The sequence below is a fragment of the Oryctolagus cuniculus genome, chromosome 12, assembly GCF_051225735.1.
Source record: "Oryctolagus cuniculus isolate XC-2025 breed Fujian yellow rabbit chromosome 12, ASM5122573v1, whole genome shotgun sequence".
Lineage (NCBI taxonomy): Eukaryota > Metazoa > Chordata > Mammalia > Lagomorpha > Leporidae > Oryctolagus > Oryctolagus cuniculus.
This window is the reverse complement of record NC_142878.1, coordinates 104,869,644-104,897,563: the sequence shown is the minus strand read 5'-3', so window position 1 is coordinate 104,897,563 and position 27,920 is coordinate 104,869,644. Positions and strand designations below refer to the sequence as shown.

Below are 27,920 nucleotides of genomic sequence, written 5' to 3'. Positions count from 1 at the left end.
TGTTCTTTGTAAATTACTCAGTCTGTAGTATTTTGGGAAAGCAGCACAAGGGACTAAAATAGGGCCATGGATAAGAAACAATGTAGTCAATAGAAATTGTCCCAAAGGAATCTTAGATAGCAGACTTAACAAAGATTTTAAAAGAACTTTTCCAAAAATGTTTAAAAAAAAAAACTAAAAGAAAATTATGTTTGAGGAATCAGAAGGGAGCATGCCAATGCTTTCTTACCAAATGGATAATATCAACAAAGAGACAGAAATTATTTTTAGAAGAGAAGGGGGGAAGGGGAAGGACCACCAAACAGATTTCCTGAAATTGGAAAGTTTAACATTCTTACTCCAACACACTGGATATAAAAGAACACATTTATGTAGTAAAAAGCAATATTAAAGAAATAATGGTTGAGAATGTTTCACATTTCATATCAAACATTAATCTCTAGAACCAAAAACCAAAAAGCCCAATAAACCTTGTGTAGGACCCAAATGAAGAAATATACATCTGTAGACATCATAGTCAACTGGCTGAAAGGTTAAGAGAAAAATAACAAAAATAACAGAGAAATGACACTGAGAAGGCTGAAAGGGAAAACAAAATCAACTAATTTGATATTGAGCAAAAACTCTTTCAAAAATAAAAACGAAATAAAAGACATTCCCAGATAAACAAAAACTGCAAGATCTGTCCAAGAAATGCCAAAGCAGCAAGTCCTTTACGCTTCAAGGTAGTAACACCAGGGGCCGGTGCTGTGGCACGGTGGACTAATCCACTGCCTGTAGCACCTGCATCCCATATGGGAGCCCACTCAAGTTCTGGCTGCTCCACTTCCAATCCAGCTCCCTGCAAATGGCCTGGGAAAGCAGCAGAAGATGGATCAAGTGCTTGGGTCCCTGTACCCATGGGAGACCTGGATGAAGCTCCTGGCTCCTGGCTTCAGCCTGGCCCAGCTCCAATGATTGTGGCCATTTGGGAAGTGAACCAGAGGATGGAAGACCTCTCTCTTTACTTCTGCCTCTCCTATGGAACTCTTTCGAATAAAATAAATAAATATTTTAAAAAGCAGGGGGCCAGTAATATCCAACAGGAATGCAAATTCACAGGAAGGAACAGAAAGTACTAGAAATGGCAAATATGAAAGCAAAGACAAAAGTAGGCGACTACTCATCTGAAGCAGATTGTGCTAAATTAGATAAATAATCACTCCAGCACCCATTAAACAACCAGTAGGTAGAAGCTTTCTCTCTCTCTCTCTCTCTCTCTCTCTCTCTCTCTCACTCTGAGTGTCCTGCTCTATCTCTCAAACAAATGCTTTTCAAAGAGCTGGCAGTGAGGCAGAGTGGTTTAGGCTGCCACTTGTGACATCAACACCCGCATCCCACATTGGCACTCCAGTCCAAGTCCCGGATGCTCTGCTTCCAATCCAGCTCTTTGCTAACGCTCCTGGAAAGGCAGTGGAAGATGGCCCCAGCACCCATGTGGGAGACCCGGATGGGGTTCTGGGTTCCTGGCTTCGACTTGGATCACATCCATTTGTTGTGGCCATTTGGGGAGTAAACCAGTGGATGAAAGATCACTTTTCTCTCTTTTTCTCTCTGTGTCACTCTGCTTTTCAAATAAATAACAAATACTTTTCCAAAAAATTTTAAAACATAACTTATAGATCAAGTGAGGCCAAGCATTTGGCCTTGTGGATGAGACACCAGGTAAGACATCCATATGCCACATCAGAGTGCCTGGGCTGGATGTCTGACCCCAAGCTTCCTGCCAACGCACACCACGGGAAGCAATGGTGATGGCTCAAATGACTGGGTCCACACGACACCTGGACTGAATACCTGGCTCTCAGTTTTGGCAGAAGTCTTGTGACCTTCCACAGTGCTACCATGTGGAGTCTTAAAGGGGTGTTTTCATTGATAAAGGCACTTAAAAAATGGATCTTGGCTCTTGCCCACAGAACAGATGAACAAGTTGGAGGCCATCTCTAGTCCAGGCCTGCCATGAACTTTTGTGGAAAGAGAGGCAGAGACAGAGAGCAACTGACGCTGTGCAACATAACTGTGGAGAATGAGAGAGAACCTGCTAATGAGGAGAGGAAGAGGAGGGAAAGAAAAGCCACACTCTCATAACACATAAATAGCATTTATTTACACACAAGCTGGACAGCAAATCCAACTTTGAGATTTAAGAGCCAGAGGAACCAACTAAGAAAGAACTAATTTTTTTCTAAGTCAAACTCCCCTTAAAAATTCTACCACTTCTCTGAATTGAATGTATACTGAAACATATAAGTCCATAAACCTAATAAGACATTTTAATGTCTCAATTAAAAGTAATAAAATAAAAATTGAATTGGAAAAGCAGTTTAAAACCCAGGGTTCTACATGGAGGCAGTTTTAAGTCACCTGGGTTAATGCTTTCAAAGACATTAAGTGTTCAATAGTACACTCAATGATTCATTATGCTGGAACAGAACATTTAGCAGGCTAACCACCTTGGCAAGAAGACCAGGCCATCACCCCTAAGGAAGTACCTTTTAATCTTAATGGGCTGGGAGTTAACAAGAAGTAAATTACCACTCTCTGAAATGAGGATATATTCTAAAGTCGCTGCTGCAAAAAATGAAATAGACAATTCTGGAACAGGTCCAAGGAAGCCTATCACGGGTACACTTACCCTTCAAACGGAAGGTTCTTTTGTAAATGAAAGCCACAGTTGTTCTTCCTGTGTATTTAGTTGAACACAAAATGACTGGAAAAAACCTTAATTTCATGAATATGCATAATTATTAATAAAATAGTTTTTTTAAAAAGATTAACTTCAGGACCAGAGTACATTTAGATACGTAAGACTCGGTACAAGTGTTTCCTTGGGAAGCTATGACAATGTTCCCATGAATACGATTATCAAGGGTCCCTGTTCCATGAATGATGGTTCTAACGCCAAGCTGCTGTCAGGAGAGAAAAAGAATGTGCAGGTGGTACAGCAATCTTAATGAATGAGGTGTTGAGAAAAGAAACGGCACTTCAGAGAGCACTGGGGTGGAACCCAGAGAAGTGGGGGACCTCCTACTCCCATTAACTGCCTGTGTATCCTTGGAGAGGTCACTTGACCTCCCTGGGCTATAGCTCCCCGCTCTGAAAGCAAGGATGGTGAGGGTGTGCTCTGCCTCCCACAGTGCCCAAGTCTGGAGGCAGCACTCTGAGCGTCCAGAGGGGGGATCACCCAGCACTCCTGCACTGGCACAAGTCAACGTACAATCGCTCTGCTTTATGTTCCCTCCTGACAATTTATTTTGAAAGTTCAAATAAAATTAGCCGGCGCCGCAGCTCACTAGGCTAATCCTCCGCCTGCAGCGCCGGCACACTGGGTTCTAGTCCCGGTCGGGGCACCGGATTCTGTCCCGGTTGCCCCTCTTCCAGGCCAGCTCTCTGCTGTGTCCAGGGAGCGCAGTGGAGGATGGCCCAAGTGCTTGGGCCCTGCACCCCATGGGAGACCAGGATAAGTACCTGGCTCCTGCCATCGGATCAGCGCGGTGCGCCGGCCGCAGCGCGCCAGCCATGGCGGCCATTGGAGGGTGAACCAACGGCAAAGGAAGACCTTTCTCTCTGCCTCTCTCTCTCACTGTCCACTCTGCTGTCAAAAAATTTAAAAAAAGACAAAAATTTAAAAAAAAAAAAGAAAGTTCAAATAAAATTAGTGAGGCAGATTTTTGCTCAGCAAGAGATACGTATTAAAGGTGTAGAGACACCACTTTCAGTATGAATATGAGCCATTGCTATAAGTCATATGAAACCGTGTAGGATAATGATTCTTACTTTGTGGCTTACTACGTTAAACTAACAAAAATCCTCATGGGCACACTGACAGTCAAGTGTAGCAGCAGCTGTGTTAGGGTCTCCACAGAACATCACAGAAAATACCCACATACCATTCCACGGCTTGAATAGGATATGGCTCCCAAACTCACGCAGAGCCGTTAAGTCCCAAAGTCCTGGGCCAATGGCACTGAGAGAGGGGAGGCTGGATCCAAGTATGCTGTCTAGGCCGCGGGCTTCGCAGGGGCGCCTCGTGTCACTGGGGAGTGGTCTTGGAGGGAGTGCTCATGAGCGGGTTGAACAGAGAGCTGAGCTGGGCGTAGTTACTCCCTGCTTCCCGGCTCGCCATGTGATCCTTCCTCCACACACACTCCACCACTGCCATCCTCTGGCCTCACCAGACACACACAGGACCAATGGCACCATGGGATCTTCAAATGGCAACATGGGAGCTCAGACTGTGACCTTCAAAACCATGGGCCAAGATACACCTGTGTAGGTTCCTAAGTAGACTGTCTTAGGTCCTTTGCCACAAGAGTGAAAGGCGGACCAATGCAGAGACACAACAGGCTTTCTAAGGATTCCTCCAGCACGTGGCCTCCCAGCAGGACGCAGGAGACCCAGCGGGCAGGGCATCTCACCCCAGTCAGGGCCCAGCAGCTACCTCTGCACACCACTGTTTCCTCCCACACACCTGCACGGCACACAGCAAGAGCCAAGGTAAGAGTGGACACACAGAAGCTGCAGCCCATGTCCCACCAGCCTTTTCCAGGGATCTGGACCACAGGACCCTAGGCCTACATGCCCAGTCTCAGCTCCCAATTCAGACGTAGGCGCACAAGGCAGATAGGCAAGTTCAGCACTCCATGGTTACCTTGCCTCTATGGCTTATCCAGAACCAGTGCTGGGAGGTGATAAATTCCAGAGTTATTCCTGCAGACAGGCCAGCTCAGCCCTGGGTTGATGTTAGCCTTTACTCATAAATACAAAATAAAAAGCCACAGGAGAGGCCGGTGCCATGGCACAGCGGTTATGCCACCGCCAGCAGCGCCAGTATCTGATACAGGCACTGGTTGGAGTCCTGGTGTTCCACTTGCAATTCAGCTCCCCACTAATGGCCTGGCAAAGCAGTGGAAGATGGCCCAAGTGCTTGGGTCCCTGCACCCACGTGGGAGACCTGGCAGAAGCTCCTGGCTTCAGCTTGGCAGCTGTGGCCCTTGTAGAGGGCACCAGCGAACCAACTGATGGAAGACTTCTCTCTCTCTCTCTCTCTACCTCTACCTCTACCTCTACCTCTCTCTTTGTAACTCTTTCAAATAAATAAATAAATCTTAAAAAAAAAAAAAAGCCACAGGATCTTATAAAACAATGAATTCTCATATACAAGGGGTCGTCAAACAGTTCAAGGAAAACACGTATTATAAAAAACTATGCATGGTTTTCAGAATGTTTTGGCATCAAAATAAACGTGGTCGTTAATTCCATTTTTTCCACAAACTTTTTCAAGCTCCCTCATAGGTGAGAACACTGAAACTCAATGGCTACAAGTGACCATCCAGAAGTCACATGGCAGCAAAGCAGAGAAACAGAATCCAAATCTGGGCTGATCTGATCTTTCAATCTATGCTCTCCCTTGCTCTGGTCCAGCAGACCACGTGGCTGGAGGAAAAGAGCTGTGCCAAGGAGCAGAAGGGAGAAGATATTAAGGTGGAAAGACAGGCAAAGCCCAGGAGAGGCCCGGATGTTTGGATTTTATCCAGCGTCCCTTCTGCTGCCAACAGTCAGCCAGCAGGAACCATTTTCTGCTCAGATACACCCGTCCACTCAGCACACAGGGCAAGTTTTGAATAGGGTAGGCGACCTGCACAAAGAGGTATTGTAAGAAAATTAATATGGTCAGGGAACTGATGGGAAAATTATTCCAACAGAATAGATGTGAAGAATCAAAAATCATTTACAAAGGATTGCCCCAAAGCTAGAATTAGAACGAGACAGTGATAAAAACATTACAAAGAACAATCTGGTAATACCTGATAACGGGCGGGGTGGGAAAGAGGCGAGGATAATGCTATGTTCACAAGGCGGCTACTCAGAGAAACAGGAAAATGGTAATGGTAAGGAGGAATTCGGACATGTCGAAATTAAGGGACAACGGGACAGCACAGTGTTCAACATAAGCTGGAAAAAGTTGAAAGGCCAACAAAAAGCTGAATGGGAGAGCACAGAGCCCTGAGATGCGCCAGGACAAGCTGTGAGGACAACAGGCCAGTTAACCACACAAAGGCAAGGCAAGGACAGGGCCACACTGTCCCCTGCCACGTCCCCCTCTCCCCTCACACAGACCAAGTGCTCAGTGGCTGTCTTCTGAAGAAAGCTAAGAACTAATCCTTAAGATCACGACCCCGTCAATTTTGCCTGGATGAAAGCCATAGCCACTATTTTCTGTATTCCTGTCGGTACCTCTAACCCCAGGAGAGAGAGTGATGAGATCAATTTAACACGAGTTACTTCCAGGAGCCAGTATCAACCCCTCCAAACCAGACTGAGAACGACTGCAAGAGCTGTGCTCCAGCCTGCCCTTGACACTGCCCCGTCAGTTACTCAAAACGTTCTTGTGGAAGACCAGAAAGTATTCACGGGGGCCATTTATGTCTCCAGAGCCCACCCACAGATGTGAATTCCCAAAAAGCCTCCAGGAACACAAAAATTTAAAAAAAAAAAAATCGGTCCCTACAAAGTCATGACCACAAAGAGCTTATCACAGTCCACAAAATTCCAGAAATGACTGACAGCCTAGGGGAGTGATTGTTAACTCTCGAGTCTGTTTCCTGTATGATTTCCTGGTGAACGGCTGCTACCCCACCCAGTCTGTCAGTCAGCACATCCTTTCTCCAAGGTCACAGAGAGGCCTTCACCGGGCAGGGGTGGGCACAGGAGGCCCAGGGGTAAGCCAGTCTGTCGTGTCCCTGGCCGGCCCCCTGGGTCAATGAGGCCAGGACCGTACCGGGACTGTTAGAAAACTGTAGAACCCAGAGCTGCCATGGCTACCGTGTGGCCCTAGAAAAGGAAGCCAACGCAGGCGGCAGCAGAGTCACATGTAAAGGTGCCCTCGGAGGGGACTGTGGCACAGCAGGTTAGCGCCTGGGATGCAGTCCTGCCTCCACTTCTAATCCAGCTCCCTGCTAATGTGCCTGGGAGGCAGCAGATGATGGCCCAAGGGTGGGAGTCCCTGCCACCCATGTGGGAGACCCAACTGCAGTTCTTGGCTCCTGGCTTCAGTCCCAGCTGTCCTGCGCATTTGGGGGATGAACTAGCAGATGGAAGTCCATTCTCTTTTTCTCTCTGTCATTCTTTCAAATAAATAAATACATCTTAAAAAAAAAAAAAAGGCCGGCGCCGCGGCTCACTAGGCTAATCCACACACCAGCACACCGGGTTCTAGTCCCGGTCAGGGCGCCGGATTCTGTCCCGGTTGCCCCTCTTCCAGGCCAGCTCTCTGCTGTGGCCAGGGAGTGTAGTGGAGGATGGCCCAAGTGCTTGGGCCCTGCACCCCATGGGAGACCAGGAGAAGCACCTGGCTTCTGCCTTCAGATCAGCGCAGTGCACCGGCCGTAGCGCACCGGCTGCGGCGGCCATTGGAGGGTGAACCAATGGCAAAAGGAAGACCTTTCTCTCTGTCTCTCTCTCACTGTCCACTCTGTCTGTCAAAAAAAAAAAAAAAAAAAGAAAGAAAGAAAGAAAAGAAAACTTTAAAAAAAAGAAAACACAAAAAAAAAAAAACAAAAAAACAGCCCTTCTTTGGGCCAATAAAATCCCATCTTTGCTTAGCTAGATTCAATCAGACTATACAGTTGCAATGTTAAAATTCCTGGCTAATTCAATTGCCCATGCAGTTCTTACTTGGGGGAAAAAAATTTTTTTTTTAATTTGACAGATAGACAGTGAGAGAGAGAGACAGAGAGAAAGGTCTTCCTTCTGTTAGTTCACCCCCAAAATGGCCGCTATGGCCAGAGCTGTGCCGATCTGAAGCCAGGAGCCAGGTGCTTCCTCCTGGTCTCTCATGCAGGTGCAGGGGCCCAAGCACTTGGGCCACAGCAGAGAGCTAGACTGGAAGAGGAGCAACCAGGACTAGAACCTGGCACCCATATGGGATGCCAGCGCCGCAGGCAGAGGATTAACCAAGTGAGCCACATCGCTGGCCCCCTGGGGGAAAAATTTAATAGATGGCCCCTCCATTTCATTTACCACCCTGTTTATTTTGCTGTGCACATCACAGAATACTCGATGTGAGCTTATCGTTGCAACCAAGGTCATCAAAGCTCACGCCTCCCTAAGCTGTGATAACGTGAGCAAACCAGAAAGATAAATGGACTACAAAGGCTACGCCGAGGACACTCTGGGCTCTGATCAGCTTGTCCCAAACACCAGTGAAGGGAGATTTATGCTTTCACACTGAAGTTATCACATTCACAGCTGCTGATACAAGAAAAGATGCAGGCAAAGAGGGGAGGTAACAACAGAGACTGCCGACTCCAACACTTCTACCAACAGCGGGGGACCGCCGCAGCCCCCAGAAGGCAGTGCAGGACCACAGCTGGCAGCCCCATCCCTTAGCAACTCAGGTCACAAATATCTGCAGAGAAAAACACATGGGGGAAAAAAGCCACTGGCACAAGCAGAGCACAGAGAAATGCTACAGAGGAGGAACAAAAATGAGCAACCAACTGGAGGTGAGCTTTTCCCTGTACAGGACTCAACTGTGTTTAATATTCAGTATGTCTCATCTGAAACTCACCTTTGACATACATTACAGCTTGGGATGCTGGTTTTTTTTTTTTTTTTTTAAGATTTATTTATTTGAAAGGCAGGGTGACAAAGAGAGAGAAAGAGGAAGAGACAGAGAGAGAGATATCTTTCATCCACTGGTTCATTCCCCAAATGCCTGCAACAGCAGAGGTTGGCCCAGGCCACAGCCAGGAGCCTGGAACTCCACCTGGATCCCCCCCGTGGGTGGCAGGGGCCCAAGTACTTGGGCCATGCCCTGCTGCCTTCCCAGGGACATAAGCATGAAGCTAGATCAGAAGCGGAGCAGCCGGGACTTGAGCTGGCACACTGATGCAGGATGTGACTTCAAAAGTGGTAGCTTACCCCGCTGCACCACAACACCAGCCCCACTTATACATCTATTTTTTGTCTCACTGGCGGGAGTGTGAGTCCCTTGAAGTCCAGGACCTTATCTTTCCAGACCTAAAACACCGAGACAAAGCTCAGAAAACGTCTGCTGGAAACGATCCCAGTGTCAAACCCTTCCCTACGGCGAGTTTATCACATAATAAGTCATCCTGCCCTCCTTGCTTAAAATTCAGAACCATTACCACTTGCTGAGTGACCCCAATGCGCCAAGTACTGTGCTTTATAAAAACCACACTCGTGATTTTGCTCAGTGACTTCTCAACCAGGGAGTCAAGAGGAAAGACCATGTTCTTCCTCACCTTTCCCATGGCTGTGCCCGACAGACCCAGAACACAAGCAAGAGGGAGCAGAGTGGACAGCGTTAGCTCAGTCTCAAGACAATGCAGTGCTGGGGCAGGGCTGTGGGATGGGATTTTCCCTGAAGGGGCGCTGGTTCCTGGAGGAGGTGGTGCAGAGTTTAGTCGGAAGTCGCGAGAGATGGTGCAGGCCCTGCAGCTGCTGTCCCAAAGAGTCAACCAGAGGCTGGCACCGGGGCTCACTAGGCTAATCCTCCGCCTTGCGACGCCGGCACACCGGGTTCTAGTCCCGGTCAGGGCGCCGGATTCTGTCCTGGTTGCCCCTCTTCCAGCTCCCTCTGCTGTGGCCAGGGAGTGCAGTGGAGGATGGCCCAAGTGCTTGGGCCCTGCACCCCATGGGAGACCAGGAGAAGCACTTGGCTCCTGCCTTCGGATCAGTGCGGTGCACTGGCCGCAGCGTGCCGGCCGTGGCGGCCATTGGAGGGTGAACCAACGGCAAAGGAAGACCTTTCTCTCTGTCTCTCTCTCTCTCTGTCTGTCTATTCTGCCTGTCAAAAAAATAATATTAATAATAATAAAAAGTCAACCAGAATTGGGAACGACTGGCCCTAAGATCACCAGGCAGAGGAAGCAGCTGCACTAACATCTGCGCAACTTCAGAGCCTACAACTGTCTCCTCTCCTTATCTACAAGGCGAAGACACTCCCAGGACAGTCTGTCCTCTCACTGTCTTTGTTTTTTTCTTTTAAGATTGATTTATTTATTTGAGAGGCAGAGTTACAGACAGAGGGAGAAGCAAAGAGAGAGGTCTTCCATCTGCTGGTTCACTCCCTAAATGGCCACAATGGCTGGAGCTGAGCCAATCCCAAGCCAGGATCCAGGAGCTGCTTCTGGGTCTCCCACGCAGGTGTAGGGACCCAAGCATCTAGGCCATCTTCCACTGCTTTCCCAGACTACAGCACAGAGTTGGATTGGAAGAGGAGCAGCTGGGACACAAACCGGTGCCCATATGGGATGCCATCACCGCAAGCAGAGGCTTAGCCCACTATACCACAGTGCCAGCCCCCTCTCAATGTCTTAAAATGCTTGCAGTCTGGGGCTGGTGCTGTGGTGTAGCAGGTTAAACTGGCACCAGCATCCCACATGGGCACCAACCGGTTCATATGGGCTGTTCTGCTTCCAATCCAGCTCCCTGCTAATGCGCCTGGGAAAGCAGCAGCAGATGGTCCAGATGCTTGGGCCCCCACACCCACATGGGAGCCCTGGATGAAGCTCCTGGCTCCTGGCTTCAGCCTGGCCCTGCCCTGGCTGGTGCAGCCATACAGGGAGTGAACCAGCAGACTGAAGACCTCTTTCTGTCTTTCCCTCTCTCCCCTCTCTCTGTGACTCTGCCTTTCAAATAAAATAAATAAATCAAATAAATTAAAAAAATATGCTTGCAGTCTGTCCCCTTCAAGATGTGACAGAGTTTTACAATGCTAACATCCACCTGCTCTACATATTCAGGCCACAAGAGATGCAGATTTGAAGGTACTTTTGGTGTCCAAGCCTCTAACAAAGCCAGGCTGGCTTAATAACTCCTGCAGGGAAAGAGTAGCCAAGTACACAATCTCTACTGCTGTGCGCCCTCCCACCCTACCATGCTGACGTTATGTCGGCTGCTGGGTCCTGTCGGAAGGACCAAAACTGGGGGAAGGCTGCAGCAAAGTCCCACTGGGGCTGCCTTGCAGCCACTTAGGTCTGGGTCACAGTCACGTACCTCGGAGCCAGGCGGGAGGCACCGGATTAGAAAGGAGCCCTGAGCTTGTTCTGCCTGCAGCTCCTGGATGAGCTGATGATGGAAAAGCTGTCCCAAGTGACTACTGGCCAGAGAACAATATGAAAAAGACCCAGTAGGGAAGAAGGCAAGTACATCTGGGAACCTGGGAGACACTCAGAGGGCTGCACCTTTGCCCATGAGGTAGAGAGTAGAAGGACATGAAAGCAGGGACTGGTACTGTGGTTCCAGAACCAGCTGCTCCACTCCCAATCCAGCTCTCTGCTGTGGCCTGGGAAGGTAGTGGACGATGGCCAAGTGCTTGGGCCCTGCACCTGCGTAGGAGACCTGGAAGAGGCTCCTGGCTCCCAGCTTCAGATTGGTGCAGCTCAGACTGCTGCGGTCATCTGGGGGAGTGAACCAGCAGATGGAAGACCTCTCTCTCTCTCTCTCTCTCTCTCTCTCTCTCTCTCTGCCTCTGCCTCTCTGTAACTCTACCTTTCAAATAAATAAATAAATATCAAAAAAAAAAAAAAAAAAAGAAGGCCATGAAAGCAGAAAGCCAAGCAGGGCCGGGCCCTTTAACAGTGGTGGGAAAGGATCAGGTTGATGTCTTAGGACGCTTGCTCTATTCCTACGTAGACAATGGATTGACAGAAGGGAAGGACGCAAGACACAGACAGGAAGGGCAATGGCGATCACATCATCACCACTCAGGCAAGATGGGGAGGCTGCTTAGATTGCAACGGGCCTAGAGAGAGTGGACACATTCGATAATGATCAGGAGGTACAAGCATCAGGACTTGGCAACTGCCCAATGGAGGGCATGAGAGAAGACAGGAGTTGAGGGTGCGCTGGGGGTCTCTGGCCTAGTCAGCGGGAGAGCTGGTGGTGATTCCCACTGACAGGGACATGGTAGTCGGGGGGGGGGGGGGGCTGCACTTGAGACACCTATGTGGCATCTAAGACGAGAGGTCCAGAAGGTACTGACAGATCTGGTGATATAAATATTCATTAGCATCAACAATCCACTCATTAGAATACAACATGAACCACGAGAAATGGGGACTTTAGGGAAAATGCACCGCTCAGCCCTCAGGCCCTCAGGCTTAGTGCAAGAGCCCACGAGAAGACAACGCCTCGGTACCTACTGCTGTCTACACTTCACAGCTCACACAGGGCGTCAATGCACAGCCTGGGCACGTGGGTGTCACGTAACAGATACGAAACACACATGCATCCCTACAGGAAAACCAGCTTCCGCTGACCCAGCCACAACAGGTGGCTCAGAAGTCTGCAAGCTCAGCCTGACAATGCCTTCAGGCACGGACTCTTACGCCATCACGCTCACCGGTGGCCAAGGCCTCCTCCCGCGTGTCACTCTCACTCGGCTGATGAATGTTCCAGGAGGTTTTAGGAAGTGAAGAAATTTCGTCTGCTGACGCTAATTTCACCATATCCATGTGATTGCTCTGCAACCGGTAGCGGGGGATAAAGCAGACTTTGCCTTGCTGGAAGATATCCTTGATGATCTCTTCTGTCTCGATTTCATCCGGCATGCTCAGGAAGATGGAGATTCTCTGGGATTTCTGATACTGCCGGTGGGCAATCACCTGCGTGGGGAACGAGGGCGGGACATTTCCCAAGCTGACACTTTCAAAAGCCAGCAACCCCCTTCCCAGTTTCTCCCTTTTTCATCCAAATACAAATGGCAAGTGGTAGAGTGGGTTACAGACAACGCCCTGACCTGAAACCTGATTTTCAGTTCAGGACTCACGTATTACTTCTCCAACTGTTTAACCCCCTTATGGCACACACACTGATTTAAAAGTTGCCATAGAAACCAGCTGCTGCCATCCAGGGTTGATTCCCCAAGTACCCAGGGTAGTAGTCTCCAGTCATTAAATACTCTTCCCCTACAGGCCTGCTGTATTGTCTCTCTGAACCTTGGCTCCCACAAACTACGCCAATCCTTACACTGTCAGACATTTCTTTTTTTTTTAAGATTTATTTATTTATTTGAAAGGCAGAGTTACACAGAGAGAGAGGCAGAGAGAGAGACAGAGAGAGAGAGAGAGAGAGAGGTCCTCCATCCGATGGTTCACTCCCCAACTGGCTGCAATGGCTGGTGCTGCGCCCATCGGAAGCCAGGAGCTTCTTCTGGGTCTCCCACATGGGTGCAGGGGCCCAAGGACTTGGCTCATCTTCTACTGCTTTCCCAGGCCACAGCAGAGAGCTGGATAGGAAGTGGAGCAGCCAGGTCTCAAACCAGCACCCCTAAGGGATGCCTGCGCTTCAGGCCAGGGAGTTAACCCATTGTGCCACAGCACCGGCCCCAGGCTTCTCCACTCCTAAACTCGACCCATTTAAAGCCTCACTCAAGCCCTAACTTTTCTTCTGCAGAACCCTTGAGACATTGAGAGGAACTACAATTGTGTATTGTCGTGGGTTGAGCACTAATTGTTTCGTGTGCCCTAAATGCGGTATCCCTAACCAGTCTGTAAGTTTCCTGAGGCAGAAAACATGTCTTATAATGCGCTCTTAGGCTAACATTTCCATCCCATTTTCTGAAATGCTTCTGTTCAAAGGAACATTAAAATGGTCCCAGAGCTGGAAGGGTGCGGGGGTCCTGGTGGAAGGATCCCTACTCAGCAGAGCCATTCATTGGCCAGAGGGGGCTGAGCTCTGCTTACCAGAACTGTCAACCATCTCAAGAACCTACCAGTTGCAGAAGGCGGCCGTAGCTCCCCCTTTTCCCCTTTCTTTTTATGCCCTTGCCTGTTCTCAAGCTAAGAAGATAAAGATGCTGTAAAGCCAGCTGATGACTGGCACAATGATAACCAGGACAAAGAGTCAACTGTTCTTAATAAAAAGGGAAACACAGACATTAAGTAGATACAGCACGTCAAGTCAATGCTAAGGAACAAAGTGAACTCCTGTGTTCTGAAAAGCTACAAAGCTGTTAACAGGCCTCAAACAGGCAAAGCAAACGGAATGAGAAACCCAGACTTTGGGCAGGCCTCCGGCTTCTGGCACCCAAGTATAAATGAGAAAGTTAAGCGTGTTCCTAGAGAATCGAGAGCTGAGTAAGCAGCAACAAACATGAGTTAAAATGCAGTGTGAGACTGTGCATAGGCATTTAACTTTCTTCTGCAAACCCCATTTAAGTGACAGTAAAGACATTCAAAAAAAGTGGTTTGACTGATTCCTGTAAGACAAAGTGGAGGCCGGCGCCGCGGCTCACTAGGCCAATCCTCCGCCTGCAGCGCCGGCACACCGGGTTCTAGTCCCAGTCGGGGCGCCGGATTCTGTCCCGGTTGCCCCTCTTCCAGGCCAGCTCTCTGCTGTGGCCCGGGAGTGCAGTGGAGGATGGCCCAAGTGCTTGGGCCCTGCACCCCATGGGAGACCAGGAGAAGCACCTGGCTCCTGCCTTCAGATCAGCGCGGTGCACCGGCTGCAGCGCGCCGGCTGTGGCGGCCATTGGAGGGTGAACCAATGGCAAAAGGAAGACCTTTCTCTCTGTCTGTCTCTCTCACTGTCCACCCTGCCTGTCAAAAAAAAAAAAAAAAAAAGACAAAGTGGATGGGACAGAACTGGTAAACAAACCAGCAGACCACACCACTCTGAAAGCATCGACACAGGTCAAGCAGAATCCATTCCTCCCTTGGAATCCTAAAGGGACTACATATGGCACAGGAAATCCCACTAACGGTCATAACTTCATTCATAAATATATACAGACAACAAAGGATAATCAAACATTTTGGAAAAGTTAAAATACAAAATAGAAGAATGGAAAAAAAAGCAAGGTGTGCTAGCAGAAACTGAAACAATTCAGGAAATATAGAATTTTTCTGAAATTCAAATTAGTTTCCTTGGACAAACTCAAGAAGATAACTGCATCTATACCACAACATATTGCAATGGAAGAAGCAATCCGTGAATTAAGAGATAATCACTGGGTTAAAATTTTGATTGGCAGGGGCCAGCGCTATGGCACAGGAGGTTAAAGCTCCGGCTTGCAGCACTGGCATCCCATATGGGCACCGGTTCGAGTCCTGGTTGCTCCACTTCCAATTCAGCTCCCTGCTAATGCACCTGGGAAAGCAGCAGAGGATGGCTCACGTGCTTGGGCCCCTGCACCCACATGGGAGACCCGGAAGAAGCTCCTGGCTCCTGGCTTCAGATCGGCGCAGCTCCGGCCATTGCGGCCATCTGGGGAGTGAACCAGAGGATGGAAGACCTCTCTCTCTCTCTTTCTCTCTCTCTGCCTCTCTGTAACTCTGCCTTTCAATTAAAATAAATAAATCTTAAAAAAAAAATGTGATACAAGAAGCAACAAAGTAGAACATGGTATGACTGAGAAATTGTAGGGTAGAAGAAAAAATTTGGTATCGATATTTGAAACATTCCTTCCCTAAGCCAAAAATATCTAGTGACATGAATTACACATCTTTTTCTTACACATTCAGCCACACAACTTGGCTCTACAGTGACTATGAAGTAGGCAGGCACACAGGTGTGGCCCGGCCTGCTCTTTTCTCTGGCCTCTTGCTAGGAAGGGGCTTGCTGTAGCCCCGCGCCTCCAGGGCGCATGGCCTTCAGGCCATGTGCTCTAGGCTTCCTGGTTCCTGGTGCTCAGTATGAACCCCCATTCACCTCTCTCTCTCAAATAAACTCTCACTCTCCTATGCATCTTTCTTACTAAATAAAAGCTTAAAATGTACCATGCTGCCTCGTTTACCTGTGCCGGTATTTAGAATTCTTCTCTAAATATTAGGCAAGAACCCTCTTGGGCTTATTAATATCGGGGATTTAGGCCGGCGCCGCGGCTCACTAGGCTAATCCTCCGCCTTGCGGCGCCGGCACACCAGGTTCTAGTCCCAGTCGGGGCGCCGGATTCTGTCCCGGTTGCCCCTCTTCCAGGCCAGCTCTCTGCTGTGGCCTGGGAGTGCAGTGGAGGATGGCCCAAGTGCTTGGGCCCTGCACCCCATGGGAGACCAGGAGAAGCACCTGGCTCCTGGCTTCGGATCAGCGCCGTGCGCCGGCCGCAGCGCGCCAGCCGCGGCGGCCATTGGAGGGTGAACCAACGGCAAAGGAAGACCTTTCTCTCTCTGTCTCTCTCTCACTGTCCACTCTGCCTGTTAAAAAAAATAAAAATAAAAATAAAAATCGGGGATTTAGTAATAAGCCCAGGGTGAAATCGTAAGGCACCCCAAATTTGGGTAGCACATGTGGCACCCTGGATAGCATTTGTAGGGAACTTTAAGGGGCCACATTTCAGTGTAAATTTTAGGGGGTCTTGTCCAATTTCAACTACACTATCTATGATTGTCGAGGGTTGCCCCAGGCACTGGGGAAGTTCCAGAGTGGTTCGGGATCCCCTGCCCCACTCAGAAAAGTAAACCACCTCCCTGGGAAACCGGCTGGATCACGGGAAAGCTCACCCTAAGAAGGGACCTTTGCTACAACAATGCACTCTGATTGCAGTCCACGCTGCAGCAGAAACCGGCTGCCCGCCTGCTAGCCCTGTGCAGTGTGTGCAGCACTGCTCTGCTCACCCCGACGGCTCTGGGTTCCTTCACCATCAGTAACTACAGCCTGAACAGGTTGTTTCCTGTGGCCTGTAACAAAAATACTGTGAATACTGCTTACTAGAATCTCAATCTTGGAAATCAGCCACAACTATTACTCAATAAACTCATTACAGTTACAGAACAGAGTTTAAGTATTACAAAACTTGACAGCGGGGTGGACACTGTCAGGTAGTAGGCTAAGCCTCCGCCTGCGGCTCCCGCATCCTACATGGGCGCCGGTTCGAGTCCCGGCTGCTCCACTTCTGATCCAGCTCTCTGCTGTGGCCTGGGAAAGCAGTGGGAGATGGCCCAAGCGCTTGGGCCCCTGCACCTGCGTGGAAGACCTGGAGGAAGCTCCTGGCTCCTGATCGGCGCAGCTCTGACCACTGCGGCCATTCGGGGAGTGAACCAGCAGATGGAAGACCTTTCTCTCTGTCATTTGCTCTCTGTCACTCTGCCTCTCAAATAAATAAATAAATCTTAAAAAAAGAAAAAGAAAGAAACTGCATCATTTCCTGGACACTTCACTGGTCCGCCTGGACTCTCCTCGGAGCGCAGACTTGCTGAGGGGTCAGGCGGTGCACCCACCTCCACCCTGCTCTCGCCTCGGCACCGCCATCACCCCCATGCAGGTGTCGTCCACCCCCACCCAAACCCACTCCCCCAGAAGCCCACAACCCTCAGCCTCGTCCACTCTTCCCGCCACTGCGCGCCCACAGCTTCCCCAGACATAAGACGTGCGCGCGCCGGCGGGAACATGGCCTGAGGAGGAGGCGGCCGTGCGCGTGCCGGCGGCGACGTGGCCTGGGGAGGAGGCGGGCGTGCGCGTGCCGGCGGCGACGTGGCCTGCGGAGGAGGCGGGCGTGCGCGTGCCGACGGCGACGTGGCCTGCGGAGGAGGCGGGCGTGCGCGTGCCGGCGGCGACGTGGCGCGCCGGCGGGAACGTGCCCGGGGCCGAAGAGGATGGAGTGAGCGCGCGCGCGCTGGCGACTGCGCCTGCGCAAAAGCGCCAGCCCAGGGCCGCCCGCGGTGGAGGGGGCTGCCGGTTCGCTGTGGAGTCGGCCCCCTCGCTCTCTCGCACCTTCTGGGTCAGTAGGCGGGACTGGCGCAGTCGCTCCTCGGCGCTGATGGCCCGCAGACGCTGCTTCAGCTCGGCCCGCAGGCTCCGCTTGGCGCCGCTCACAGCCGCCGCCGCCGCCATCTCCAGCGCGATCCCGCCCGGGGCGCCCTCGGGTGCCTACGGCTGTGGCCGCTGACGCTGGCCGCTCTGGGGGAGGAGGGGCAGGGCCGGGGTCCGGGTCGCGGGCCCGCGGCGCGCCACGCCACGCCCCCAGCCCGCCCCCGGCTCCCCGGACCCCCTCCTCCGCGCCGCCCGCCTGGCGACCCCGCCCTCCCGGGTCCAGGGCTGCAGGTGGCGCCCGGGCCCTGCCTGGAACCCAGGACCCGCGGGCCCGCAGAAGGGCCGCCGGCCCCGCTCCCTGTGCCGCGTGCAGCCCTGGGGCGCTAGGGGGACTGGGCCCCTATAAAGGGCCAGAGACCCCCCTCTTTGAACAGAGCTCCCTGCTGCAGTCGGGGGGTTCATTGCCCTTGAGCTGGACTCGCCCCGCGTAGGTCAGGAGGTGCCCCCGCCTCTGGAGAACCTAGGACCCGCAGTAGGTTGCCCGGTTCCTTACGGGCCCAGGATGCCACCGTATTGTGAGAAAATGGAGGCTGCCAGTGAGCCCGGCTCCAGCTGGCATTTGCCCTTCGCCGGCTGGGGGAGTCCCTCCAGGGAGTGGGTTGATGTAGAGAACCCTTATGCGTCAGCCTTGCCCCCATGTTGCCCGCCGGTAATGCAAATGTCAGTTAATTTTTAACGTGGATGAAGGTATTGACCTGTTAAATAATTACAGGCCAGAGCTTAGAAGCCTAACAGGTGGATGTGAACATGTAGTAGGTCTTGGGTTAAAAGTGTGTATAGAAAAAGCACCCAAGGATAGCAGGAAAGCACTGGAAACGGAAGATCACCAGGGAGCTAGCCCTTCTGGACATGGGAGGACACTAGGAAGCCGGTGTCGTTGAAACGGAAATACACCAGTGAACCAGTGGAGTAGAATGGAAAACACGGAAGTAGACTCAGAGCCATGTGGAAATTTAGAACGTGATAAAGATAGCATCTCAGATCCCTGGGACAAATACGGACTTTTTAATAAAGGGTGCTGGGACAACTGGATAGCAGTGATAAAAAAAAATTGATCCATTCCTCAAACCATACATAAAAAACTCCAAGTGGATTACAGTTCCTCTTTCACTTGGGTGTAGGGAAAGGTTCTCTAATTGTGGTTCAAATCCCAGAGACAATAAAAGACTGATGAATTTGTGGGCATTAAAAAAAATACACGGGGCCAGAGTCAGGGTCCCATATGGGTACCAGTTCTAGTCCCAGCTGCTGCATGTCCAATCCAGCTCCCTGCTAAGTTGCCAGGGAAAGCAGTGGAAGATGGCCCAAGTGCTTGGGTCCCTGCAACGTGGGAGACCCGAAACTCCTGGCTCCTGGCTTCAGATCGGGGCAGCTGCAGCTCTTGCGGCCATTTGGGGAGTGAACCAGCGGATGGAAGACCGCTCTCTCTCTCTAACTCTGTGTATATTAGCCTTTCAAATAAATAAATTAAATCTTTTTTTAAAAAAAGCTCCATATAAAAAAATACACAAAGCCCAAAGACAACTGACAGACTGAAAAGAATATGCCACAGACAGAGGGCTAATCTCTCTGATACATGAATGTCTTAGTCCTTAGTCCATTTTTCCTGCTCTAACAGAAAGCTGAGACTGGGCAGGTTATAAGGAACAGAATGGATTGGCTCATGAGTCTGGGAGCTGGGAAGTCCCAAATGCAGGAGCTGGCATACGGGAAAGGCCTTGCTGTATCGTCCCATGGTGGAAGCCTAAAGGTTGAGGTGGGGGATTGAACTCAGTGCCTTTTTATAATGAAGTGACTCCCACAACAACAGCATTAACTCATTTATAAGGACAGCGCTCTAATGACCTCTTAAAGATCTCACCTTGGGCCAGCGCCACGGCTCACTAGGCTAATCCTCCATTTGCGGCGCCGGCATCCCATTTGGGCACTGGGTTCTAGTCCCGGTTGCCCCTCTTCCAGTCCAGCTCTCTGCTGTGGCCTGGGAAGGCAGTGGAGGATGGCCCAGGTGCTTGGGCCCTGCACCTGCATGGGAGACCAGGAGGAAGCACCTGGCTCCTGGCTTCATATCAGCATAGCTCTGGCCATAGTGGCCACTTTGGGGGTGAACCAACAGAAGGAAGACCTTTCTGTCTCTCTCACTGTCTAACTCTATCTGTCAAATAAAAAAATTTAAAAAGATCTCACCTTGTCATACTGTTACAATGGCAATTACATTTCATTGTGAGTTTTGAAAGGGATGAACCTTCAATCCATAGCAGTAAAGAACTCAAAAAGCTGAAATGTGAGGTCATTAGGAAAATAGCCAAAAAGCATTCAGACTGGGGGAAAAGAGTAGAGCTACCTCAGTTCATAGATGACATAACCTTGTATATAAAAAGTCCTAAGGAATCCACACACACACACGCACACACACACGCACACACACACACAGCATTAGCACTAATAAGCTCGACACAGTTTCAGGATACATGATCAGTATATAAACGTATCTAATAATGGTCTTCCAGCTGGGACATCAGCCCTTCCTGGTTCTGCTGTAGCATCCAGCTTTCCTACTCAAACGGGGACATCGTCTGTAGGTTGTATTAGCCTCCACAATCATACAAGTCAATAGTTTGTTTTACAAAAAAAAATAATAATAATAAAATCACAATTGCATCAAAAAATAAGTAACATAAAAAACTTAGGAATAAATTTAACCAAAGAAATGTTAAGCTTACATGATAAAAATTATATGATACTGTTCAAAGAAATGAGCGTAAATCTATATAAATAAAACAGCATTAGAAAACTTGATTTTTTTTTTTGAAAGGTAAAGTTACAGACAGTGAGAGGGAGAGACAGAGAGAAAGGTCTTCCTTCCATTGGTTCACTCCCCAATGGCCGCAACGGCCAGAGCTGTGCTGATCCAAAGCCAGGAGTCAGGAGCCTCTTCCTGGTCTCCCATGTGGGTGCAGGGGCCCAAGGACTTGGGCCATCTTCTACTGCTTTCCCAGGCCATAAGCAAAGAGCTGGATTGGAAGAGGAGCAGCCGGGACTAGAACCGGTGGCCATATGGGATGCTGGTGCCGCAGGCAGAAGATTAACCTGTGCCATGGCGCTGGCCTGAAAACGACTTTGTTAAGGTGGCAGAACTCCCCGAATGGATCCACAGAGGTAATACCATCAAGAACAGATCTGGCTTTTCTGCAGAAATTAATCAGTGAACCTGAAATTCATATGAAGATACAGGGACCCCAGAATGGCTGCAACAGTCTTGAAAAAGAGCAAAGTTGGAGAACTCCCATTTCTCAACTTTAAGTTACTACAGAACTACAGTAATCAAATGAGTGGAGTACTGGTTTAGGGATACATAATGCATAGGTAAATGGAATAAAATTGAGAGTCCCGAAATAAACCTTGACCCTTTTTTTAAAAAAAAAATATTTATTTATTTATTTGAAAGTCAGAGTTAGAGGCAGAGGCAGAGAGAGTGTGTCTTCCATCTGCTGGTTCACTCCCCGAATGGCCGCAACAGTCAGAGATGCACTGATCTGAAGCCGGGAGATTTGTCTGGGTCTCCCACACAGGTGCAGGGTTCCAAGGACTTGGGCCATCTTCCACTGCTTTCCCAGGCCACAGAAGTGGAGCAGCTGGGACTCAAACCAGTGTCCATATGGGATACTGGCACCGCAGGCGGTGGCTTTACCTGCTACGCCACAGTGCCAGCTCCAATCCCTGACTTTTAATTTCTTTTTTTTTTTTCAAAACACTGCGCAAGATAATTCTAAAATGAAAGAACCATCTTTTTCAACAAATAATGATGAGAAAACTGCCCACATGCAAAAGAAGTTGGATCCCTATCTAACACCACATTCAGAGTTTAACTCAAAATAGATCAAAGACTTGAACGTAAGAGCTAAAGTGATAAAACTCTTAATAGAAAACATGGGCATAAATCTTCATCACCTTGGATTAGGCAATGGTTGCTTAGTCATAGCATCAAAAAACTCGAGCACCAACTGAAAAAACAGTGGGTAAATTGGATTTCTTCAAATTAAAAATATTTGTTTATCAAGAGACTAAAAAGACAGACTCTAGGGAGGGGGAAGAAAACATTTGCAAGTCCTATATCTGGTAAAACTTGCATCCAAAATATATAAAGAACATTACAATCCAACAATAAAGGACAATCCAAAGAGAGCCAAGAACTTACATAGAATTTTTCCATGTAAGATATATAAATGACCAATAAGCACATGAAAAAATGCTCACCATCCTTAGTCATTGAGAAATACAGATGAGTCACACCCACCACAATGAGTATAGTTTTTTAAAAAGGAAAATAACAAGTATTGCCACGGATGTGGGGAAATTGAAACCTACGTGCCTGTGGAAAAGTAAAATTACGCAGCCACTTCATAGAACAGTTTGGAAGCTTCTCAGAAGGTTGAATGTAGTTCCCGTAAGACCCAGTAACTCCACTCCTACATATGTACCTAAAGAGAGTTGAAAACACGTCCACACAAAAACTTGTATATGAATATCCGTAGCATTATTCACAATAACCGAAGAGTGGAAACAAGCCAAATCCCTGTCCACTGATGAATGTTCCGACGAGATGTGGTGTATCCACCTGTTGGAATGCTATTCAACCGTGAAAACTCATGGAGATCTGAAACATGCTATAACACGCGTGAACCTTGAAAAAGTACGCCCGCCAAGTGAAGGAAGTCAGACCCAATAAGCCGCGTTTGTGCGGCCTCACTTATGTGAATTGCCCAGAACAGGCAAACCCACAGAAGCAGGAGGTAGATCAGCATTGCCTGGTCTGGAAGCAGGAGGCGTGGGGCACAGGGCTTGTTTTTGAAATGAGGAAAATGTCGCAAAGTCAGCTTCGGGTGATTGTTGCGCAACGGTGTGAATGTACTAAAATCCAGCGAGTTGTACATTTTGAAGGCTGAATTCAATGGTATGTCATTCATCAAATAAAATCTACACGAATGTGCTAGTTTTTGAAAACAATACAGTAAGCGTACACCAAAAGCAAACTTTGGGGATTGGGTGGGAACAGAGTGGAAAGGATGGGAGGGTGGAGTGGAGGAGCGTGGAGATTCTCTGTGCCGCTGTGGGTGGCTCTGAGTCAGAGGCACAGGACGCTACCTACAGTTGAGCAGCATGGATGCAAGCCCAAACAGAATACAAACAGGCCAGACCCAGCTGGATTACAAATGTGTAATGTAAACACGACAAAATGGGTGGGGACGAGAGGAACTTGCCTCCGTATAACTTTGAAAAACAGTATTTCTCCCTGAGTATCATAAGGTGAAAGACAAAAGAAACTTTTTACAAATAATTGTACTTTAGTTTTTAGAATTGCGAAACTATTTTATTTGCATTCTAGAATTGAGCAAATAAGTCAATGAACTGAGAACAACGAGAGTCAGCTTTCCCCTGTTGGAAAAACAAGTTGAGAAATTAAGACGGGGGCAGCTAGGATGACTCCTGGGCTGTTGGAGTTGGAGGTGCTGGCAGGAACTCATGGTTTTTGGTGTGGTCCTTCAAAAGGTCCATGGAATATGCAACTAAAAGACAAAGGTGCTTCTCCTGGTCTCCCATGCGGGTGCAGGGCCCAAGCACCTGGGCCATCCTCCACTGCCTTCCCCGGCCACAGCAGAGAGCTGGACTGGAAGAGGAGCAACCGGGACTAGAACCTGACGCCCATATGGGATGCCAGCGCCGCAGGCGGAAGATTAACCAAGTGAGCCATGGTGCCGCCCACCCCCCCCCCGCCGCAAAACATTTTGATATTCATGTACTTGAGGGATCTTCAAAGAGTTCATGAAAAGTGCATATTATAAAAAAATTATGCATGTATCTCAAACTTGTGGGCATTTGAGGGAGCCACTGGATGTGAGCATGCTCTCATCTGTATCTATCTATGTATGTCTATATCAATCTCTTTCTCTAAAAAATTTTTTTAACTTTTTGTTAAATTTGATGAAGGGCTGGTGTTGCACAGCAGGTTAAGCCACCACCTGCAATGCTGACATCCCATATAGGCACCAGTTCAAGTCCCCGCTGCTCCACTTCCTATCCAGCTCCTGTGGATGTGCCTGGGAAAGCAGCAGAGCATGACCCAAGTACGTGGGCCCCTGCACCCAAGTGGGAGACCTGCTCCTGGCTCCTGGTGCCTGGCTCTGGGCTCCTGGTTCCTGGCTTCGGCCTGGCCCAGTGCTGGCTGTTGTGGCTGTTTGGAGAGTGAACCAACCATTTGAAGATTCTATGTGTTTTTCTCTGTCCTCTCTTCCTAACTCTTCCTTTAAAATAAATAAATAAATATGTAGGCGTCCTTCCGGCTACGTCGTGGAAGCAGGATTGCGCCGCGTCTTCCTGAAGAAGGCTAAGAACAAAAAGATGCACCTGGGGTTGACCGGGAGCCTACACGCATCTAAGCCTTGGGTGGGACCTGGGGTCCTTCGCTGGAAGCCACTCTTGCTGAATGAAATAGAAACCAGGCCAACTCTCCTGGTGGACAGCTGGTCGCCTACCAGAGGTGTCTCCTGTGGAAGGTATCCTTGGCGGTACTCTAAGCCATACAAAGACAACTTGCACCCAAGTTTGTCTGACATCTACCCTGTCAAGTGTCCATGATGCGGGTCCCGAGGGAGGTGAAGGCTTTGCGGTCAAGCTCCGTGGCCTGCCCTGGTCCTGCTCTGTTGAGGACGTGCAGAACTTCCCGTCCGACTGCACGATTCAAGATGGGGCCACAGGCGTTCATTTGATCTACACTAGAGAAGGCGGGCAGAGTGGTGAGGCATTTGTCGAACTTGCATCAGAAGATGATGTCAACATGGCCCTGAAAAAAGACAGGGAGAGCAGGGGGCACCGGTACATTGAGGTGTTCAAGTCTCACAGAACCGAGATGGATCGGGTGTTGAAGCACAGCGGTCCAAACAGCGCTGACACCGCTAATGATGGCTTCGTGCGGCTTCGAGGACTCCCGTTGGATGCACAAAGGAAGATATTGTTCAGTTTTCCTCAGGGTTGGAAATCATGCCACACGGGATCACTTGGCCTGTGGACCCCGAGGGCAAGATTACACGGGAGGCCTTTGTATGGTTTGCCTCTCAGGAGCTAGCAGAGAAGGCGCTGGGAAGCACAAGGAGAGAACAGGACACAGATACACTGAGGTATTTAAGAGCAGTCAGAAGAAGTGAGGTCATACTCAGATCCTCCTCTGAAGTTCAAGTCTGTTCAGCGACCCGGGCCCTGTGACAGGCCTGGCACAGCCCGGAGGTATATTGGCACGTGAAGCAGGCAGGCTTGGAGAGAATGCGGCCTGGCGCCTGCAGCGCTGGCTACGGGGGCTATGAGGAGTACAGCGGCCTCAGCAATGGCTACGGCTTCACCACTGATCTGTTCAGAAGAGACCTCAGCCACTGCCTCTCAGGAATGTATGACCACAGACACGGAGACAGCGAGTGCACAGTGCAGAGCACCACCGGCCACTGCGTCCGCATGAGAGGGCTGCCATACAAAGCGACCGAGAACGACATCTACAACTTCTTCTCTCCACTTAACCTGGTGAGAGTCCATATTGAGATCTGCCCAGATGGAAGAGTGACGGGCGAAGCTGATGTGGAGTTTGCCACCCACGAAGGAGCTGTGGCAGGGATGTTGAAAGATAGGGCCGCCGGCGCCGCGGCTCAGTAGGCTAATCCTCCGCCTTGCGGCGCCGGCACACCAGGTTCTAGTCCCTGTCGGGGCGCCAGATTCTGTCCCAGTTGCCCCTTTTCCAGGCCAGCTCTCTGCTGTGGCCAGGGAGTGCAGTGGAGGATGGCCCAAGTGCTTGGGCCCTGCACCCCATGGGAGACCAGGAGAAGCACCTGGATGCTGCCTTCGGATCAGCACGGTGCACCGGCCGCAGCGCGCCAGCCGTGGCGGCCATTGGAGGGTGAACCAACTGCAAAAGTAAGACCTTTCTCTCTGTCTCTCTCTCTCTCACTGTCCACTCTGCCTGTCAAAAAAAAATTAAAAAAAAAAAAAAGATAGGGCCAATATGCAGCACAGATACATAGAGCTCTTCTTGAATTCCACCACAGGGGCCAGCAACGGGGCCTACAGCAGCCAGGTGATGCAGGGCATGGGTGTCTGCGGCTCAAGCCACCTACAGTGGCCTGGAGAGCCAGTCAGTGAGCGGTTGTTATGGCGCTGGCTATAGTGGTCAGAACAGCATGGGTGGATATGATTAGTTTTGTAGAAGCATTTGAGTTCATTTCAATCACATTTTCAGAGGCAGCCAGCAAGCAGTGAAAAAGCAGTTATTAGGCCGGCGCCGCGGCTCACTAGGCTAATCCTCCGCCTAGCGGCGCCGGCACACCGGGTTCTAGTCCCGGTCGGGGCGCCGGATTCTGTCCCGGTTGCCCCTCTTCCAGGCCAGCCCTCTGCTGTGGCCAGGGAGTGCAGTGGAGGATGGCCCAGGTGCTTGGGCCCTGCACCCCATGGGAGACCAGGAAAAGCACCTGGCTCCTGGCTCCTGCCATCGGATCAGCGCGGTGCGCTGGCCGCAGCGCGCCGGCCGCGGCGGCCATTGGAGGGTGAACCAACGGCAAAGGAAGACCTTTCTCTCTGTCTCTCTCTCTCACTGTCCACTCTGCCTGTCAAAAAAAAAAAAAAAAAAAAAAAAAAAAAAAGAAAAAGCAGTTATTACCCTAGAGGAAGCTGTGGGACCCATTTTGCACCATGAGTTTGTGAAATCTGGATTAAAAAATTACCTCTTCAGTGTTTTCTCATGCACACTTTCCTTCTAGCATGTGATACTGAGTAAACTAAAACTATTTTCCGCTTTTCTCGATTAACATTTTAGTAATATCCTTCCGAGTGATGTTATCTGAGTTAAAGTAGTTTAAGTATGTTAAATTGTGCATCTTTTACACCACACCACAGTGAACACCTTGGGGAGATGTACTTTTTTGGAAAACTCAAAGGTGCTAGATCCCTAATTCAAAGAGAAACATTTCTCATGTTTGTTCATTCTAGTTTCTATTTTCATTTAAATCTTTTAGGTTAAGTTTAAGCTTTTTAAAAGTTAGCTTTGAGAATTGAGACACACAATACTAATACTGTAGGAATTGGTGAGGCCTTAACTTAAAACTTTCTTTGTACTGTGATTTCCTTTGGGGTGTATTTTGCTAAGTGAAACTTGTTAAATTTTTTGTTAACTAAATTTTTTTCTTAAAATAAGGACTTCTTCACAATGAAAAATAAATAAATATGTAATCATTAATTAGTTTGGTGAAAGCATGTGATAGAATGGGATTGCACTGTGAAAACCTGGAAATTTTAGTGAACTCCAAGAGTAAGTCAACAAACTTTTCCTGGGAGGGCATTTGGCACAGCAGTTAAATCCCTTCATGGGATGCCTGTTTGTGCATCAGAGTGTCTGATTCACGTCCCAGCTCTGCTTCCAGTCCAATTGACTGCTAACATCTCAGGAGGCAGCAGGTGATGGCCCAAGTGCTCGGGTCCTTGCCACCCACATGGGAGACCCAGATGGAGTCCCTGCTCCTGGCTTTGGTCTGGACCAGTCCTGGCTATTGCAGGAATTTGGGGAGCGAACCAGAGGATGGAAAATATCTGTCTCACTGTCTATCCATTTATTTATATCTGTATCTCTTTCTTCCTGCCTTTTAAATATAGTAAAACATAAATAAATTTTAAGAACACATTTACTGGGCCAGCGCCGCGGCTCACTAGGCTAATCCTCTGCCTGGCGGCGCCAGCACACCGGGTTCTAGTCCCGGTCAGGGCGCCGGATTCTGTCCCGGTTGCCCCTCTTCCAGGCCAGCTCTCTGCTGTGACCAGGGAGTGCAGTGGAGGATGTCCCAAGTGCTTGGGCCCTGCACCCCATGGGAGACCAGGAGAAGCACCTGGCTCCTGCCATCGGATCAGCGCAGTGCGCCGGCCGCAGCAGCCATTGGAGGGTGAACCAATGGCAAAAAGGAAGACCTTTCTCTCTGTCTCTCACTGTCCACTCTGCCTGTCAAAAATAAATAAATAAATAAAGAAGTTGAAAAGGAAGGCCACAGTGTCACCAGCGAAAACTCAATGACCCCCAGCCA

At 49.5% G+C, this 27,920-nt stretch overlaps 1 protein-coding gene and 1 pseudogene across 12 annotated transcripts in view; one reads left to right on the top strand and one right to left on the bottom strand.

Moving 5' to 3' along the window:
* MTHFS (methenyltetrahydrofolate synthetase) overlaps positions 1 to 18,015 on the bottom strand; it is a 176,031-nt gene extending 158,016 nt beyond the window's left edge. For 7 of the 12 annotated variants that reach the window (XR_016217655.1, XR_016217656.1, XR_016217657.1 and 4 more), the window contains exons 1-2: positions 17,719 to 18,015; positions 12,413 to 12,674 (exon numbers count right to left, since the gene is read on the bottom strand). Coding sequence is in view for 6 of the 12 variants with exons in the window: in XM_089309538.1 (XP_089165664.1) it covers positions 12,413 to 12,674; positions 17,719 to 17,838 (382 nt within the window). In the remaining 6 variants the exon portion in view is untranslated. Of the gene's footprint in view, positions 1 to 12,398; positions 12,675 to 16,508; positions 16,686 to 17,315; positions 17,386 to 17,718 lie in introns of those variants that run through there. The other 5 variants (XM_070054602.2, XM_051834228.3, XM_089309536.1 and 2 more) reach the window with 5 other exon arrangements.
* Positions 18,016 to 24,539: 6,524 nt separating this feature from the next.
* LOC100349880 (heterogeneous nuclear ribonucleoprotein F-like) lies at positions 24,540 to 26,120 on the top strand (annotated as a pseudogene).
* The last annotated feature ends 1,800 nt before the right edge of the window (positions 26,121 to 27,920 follow it).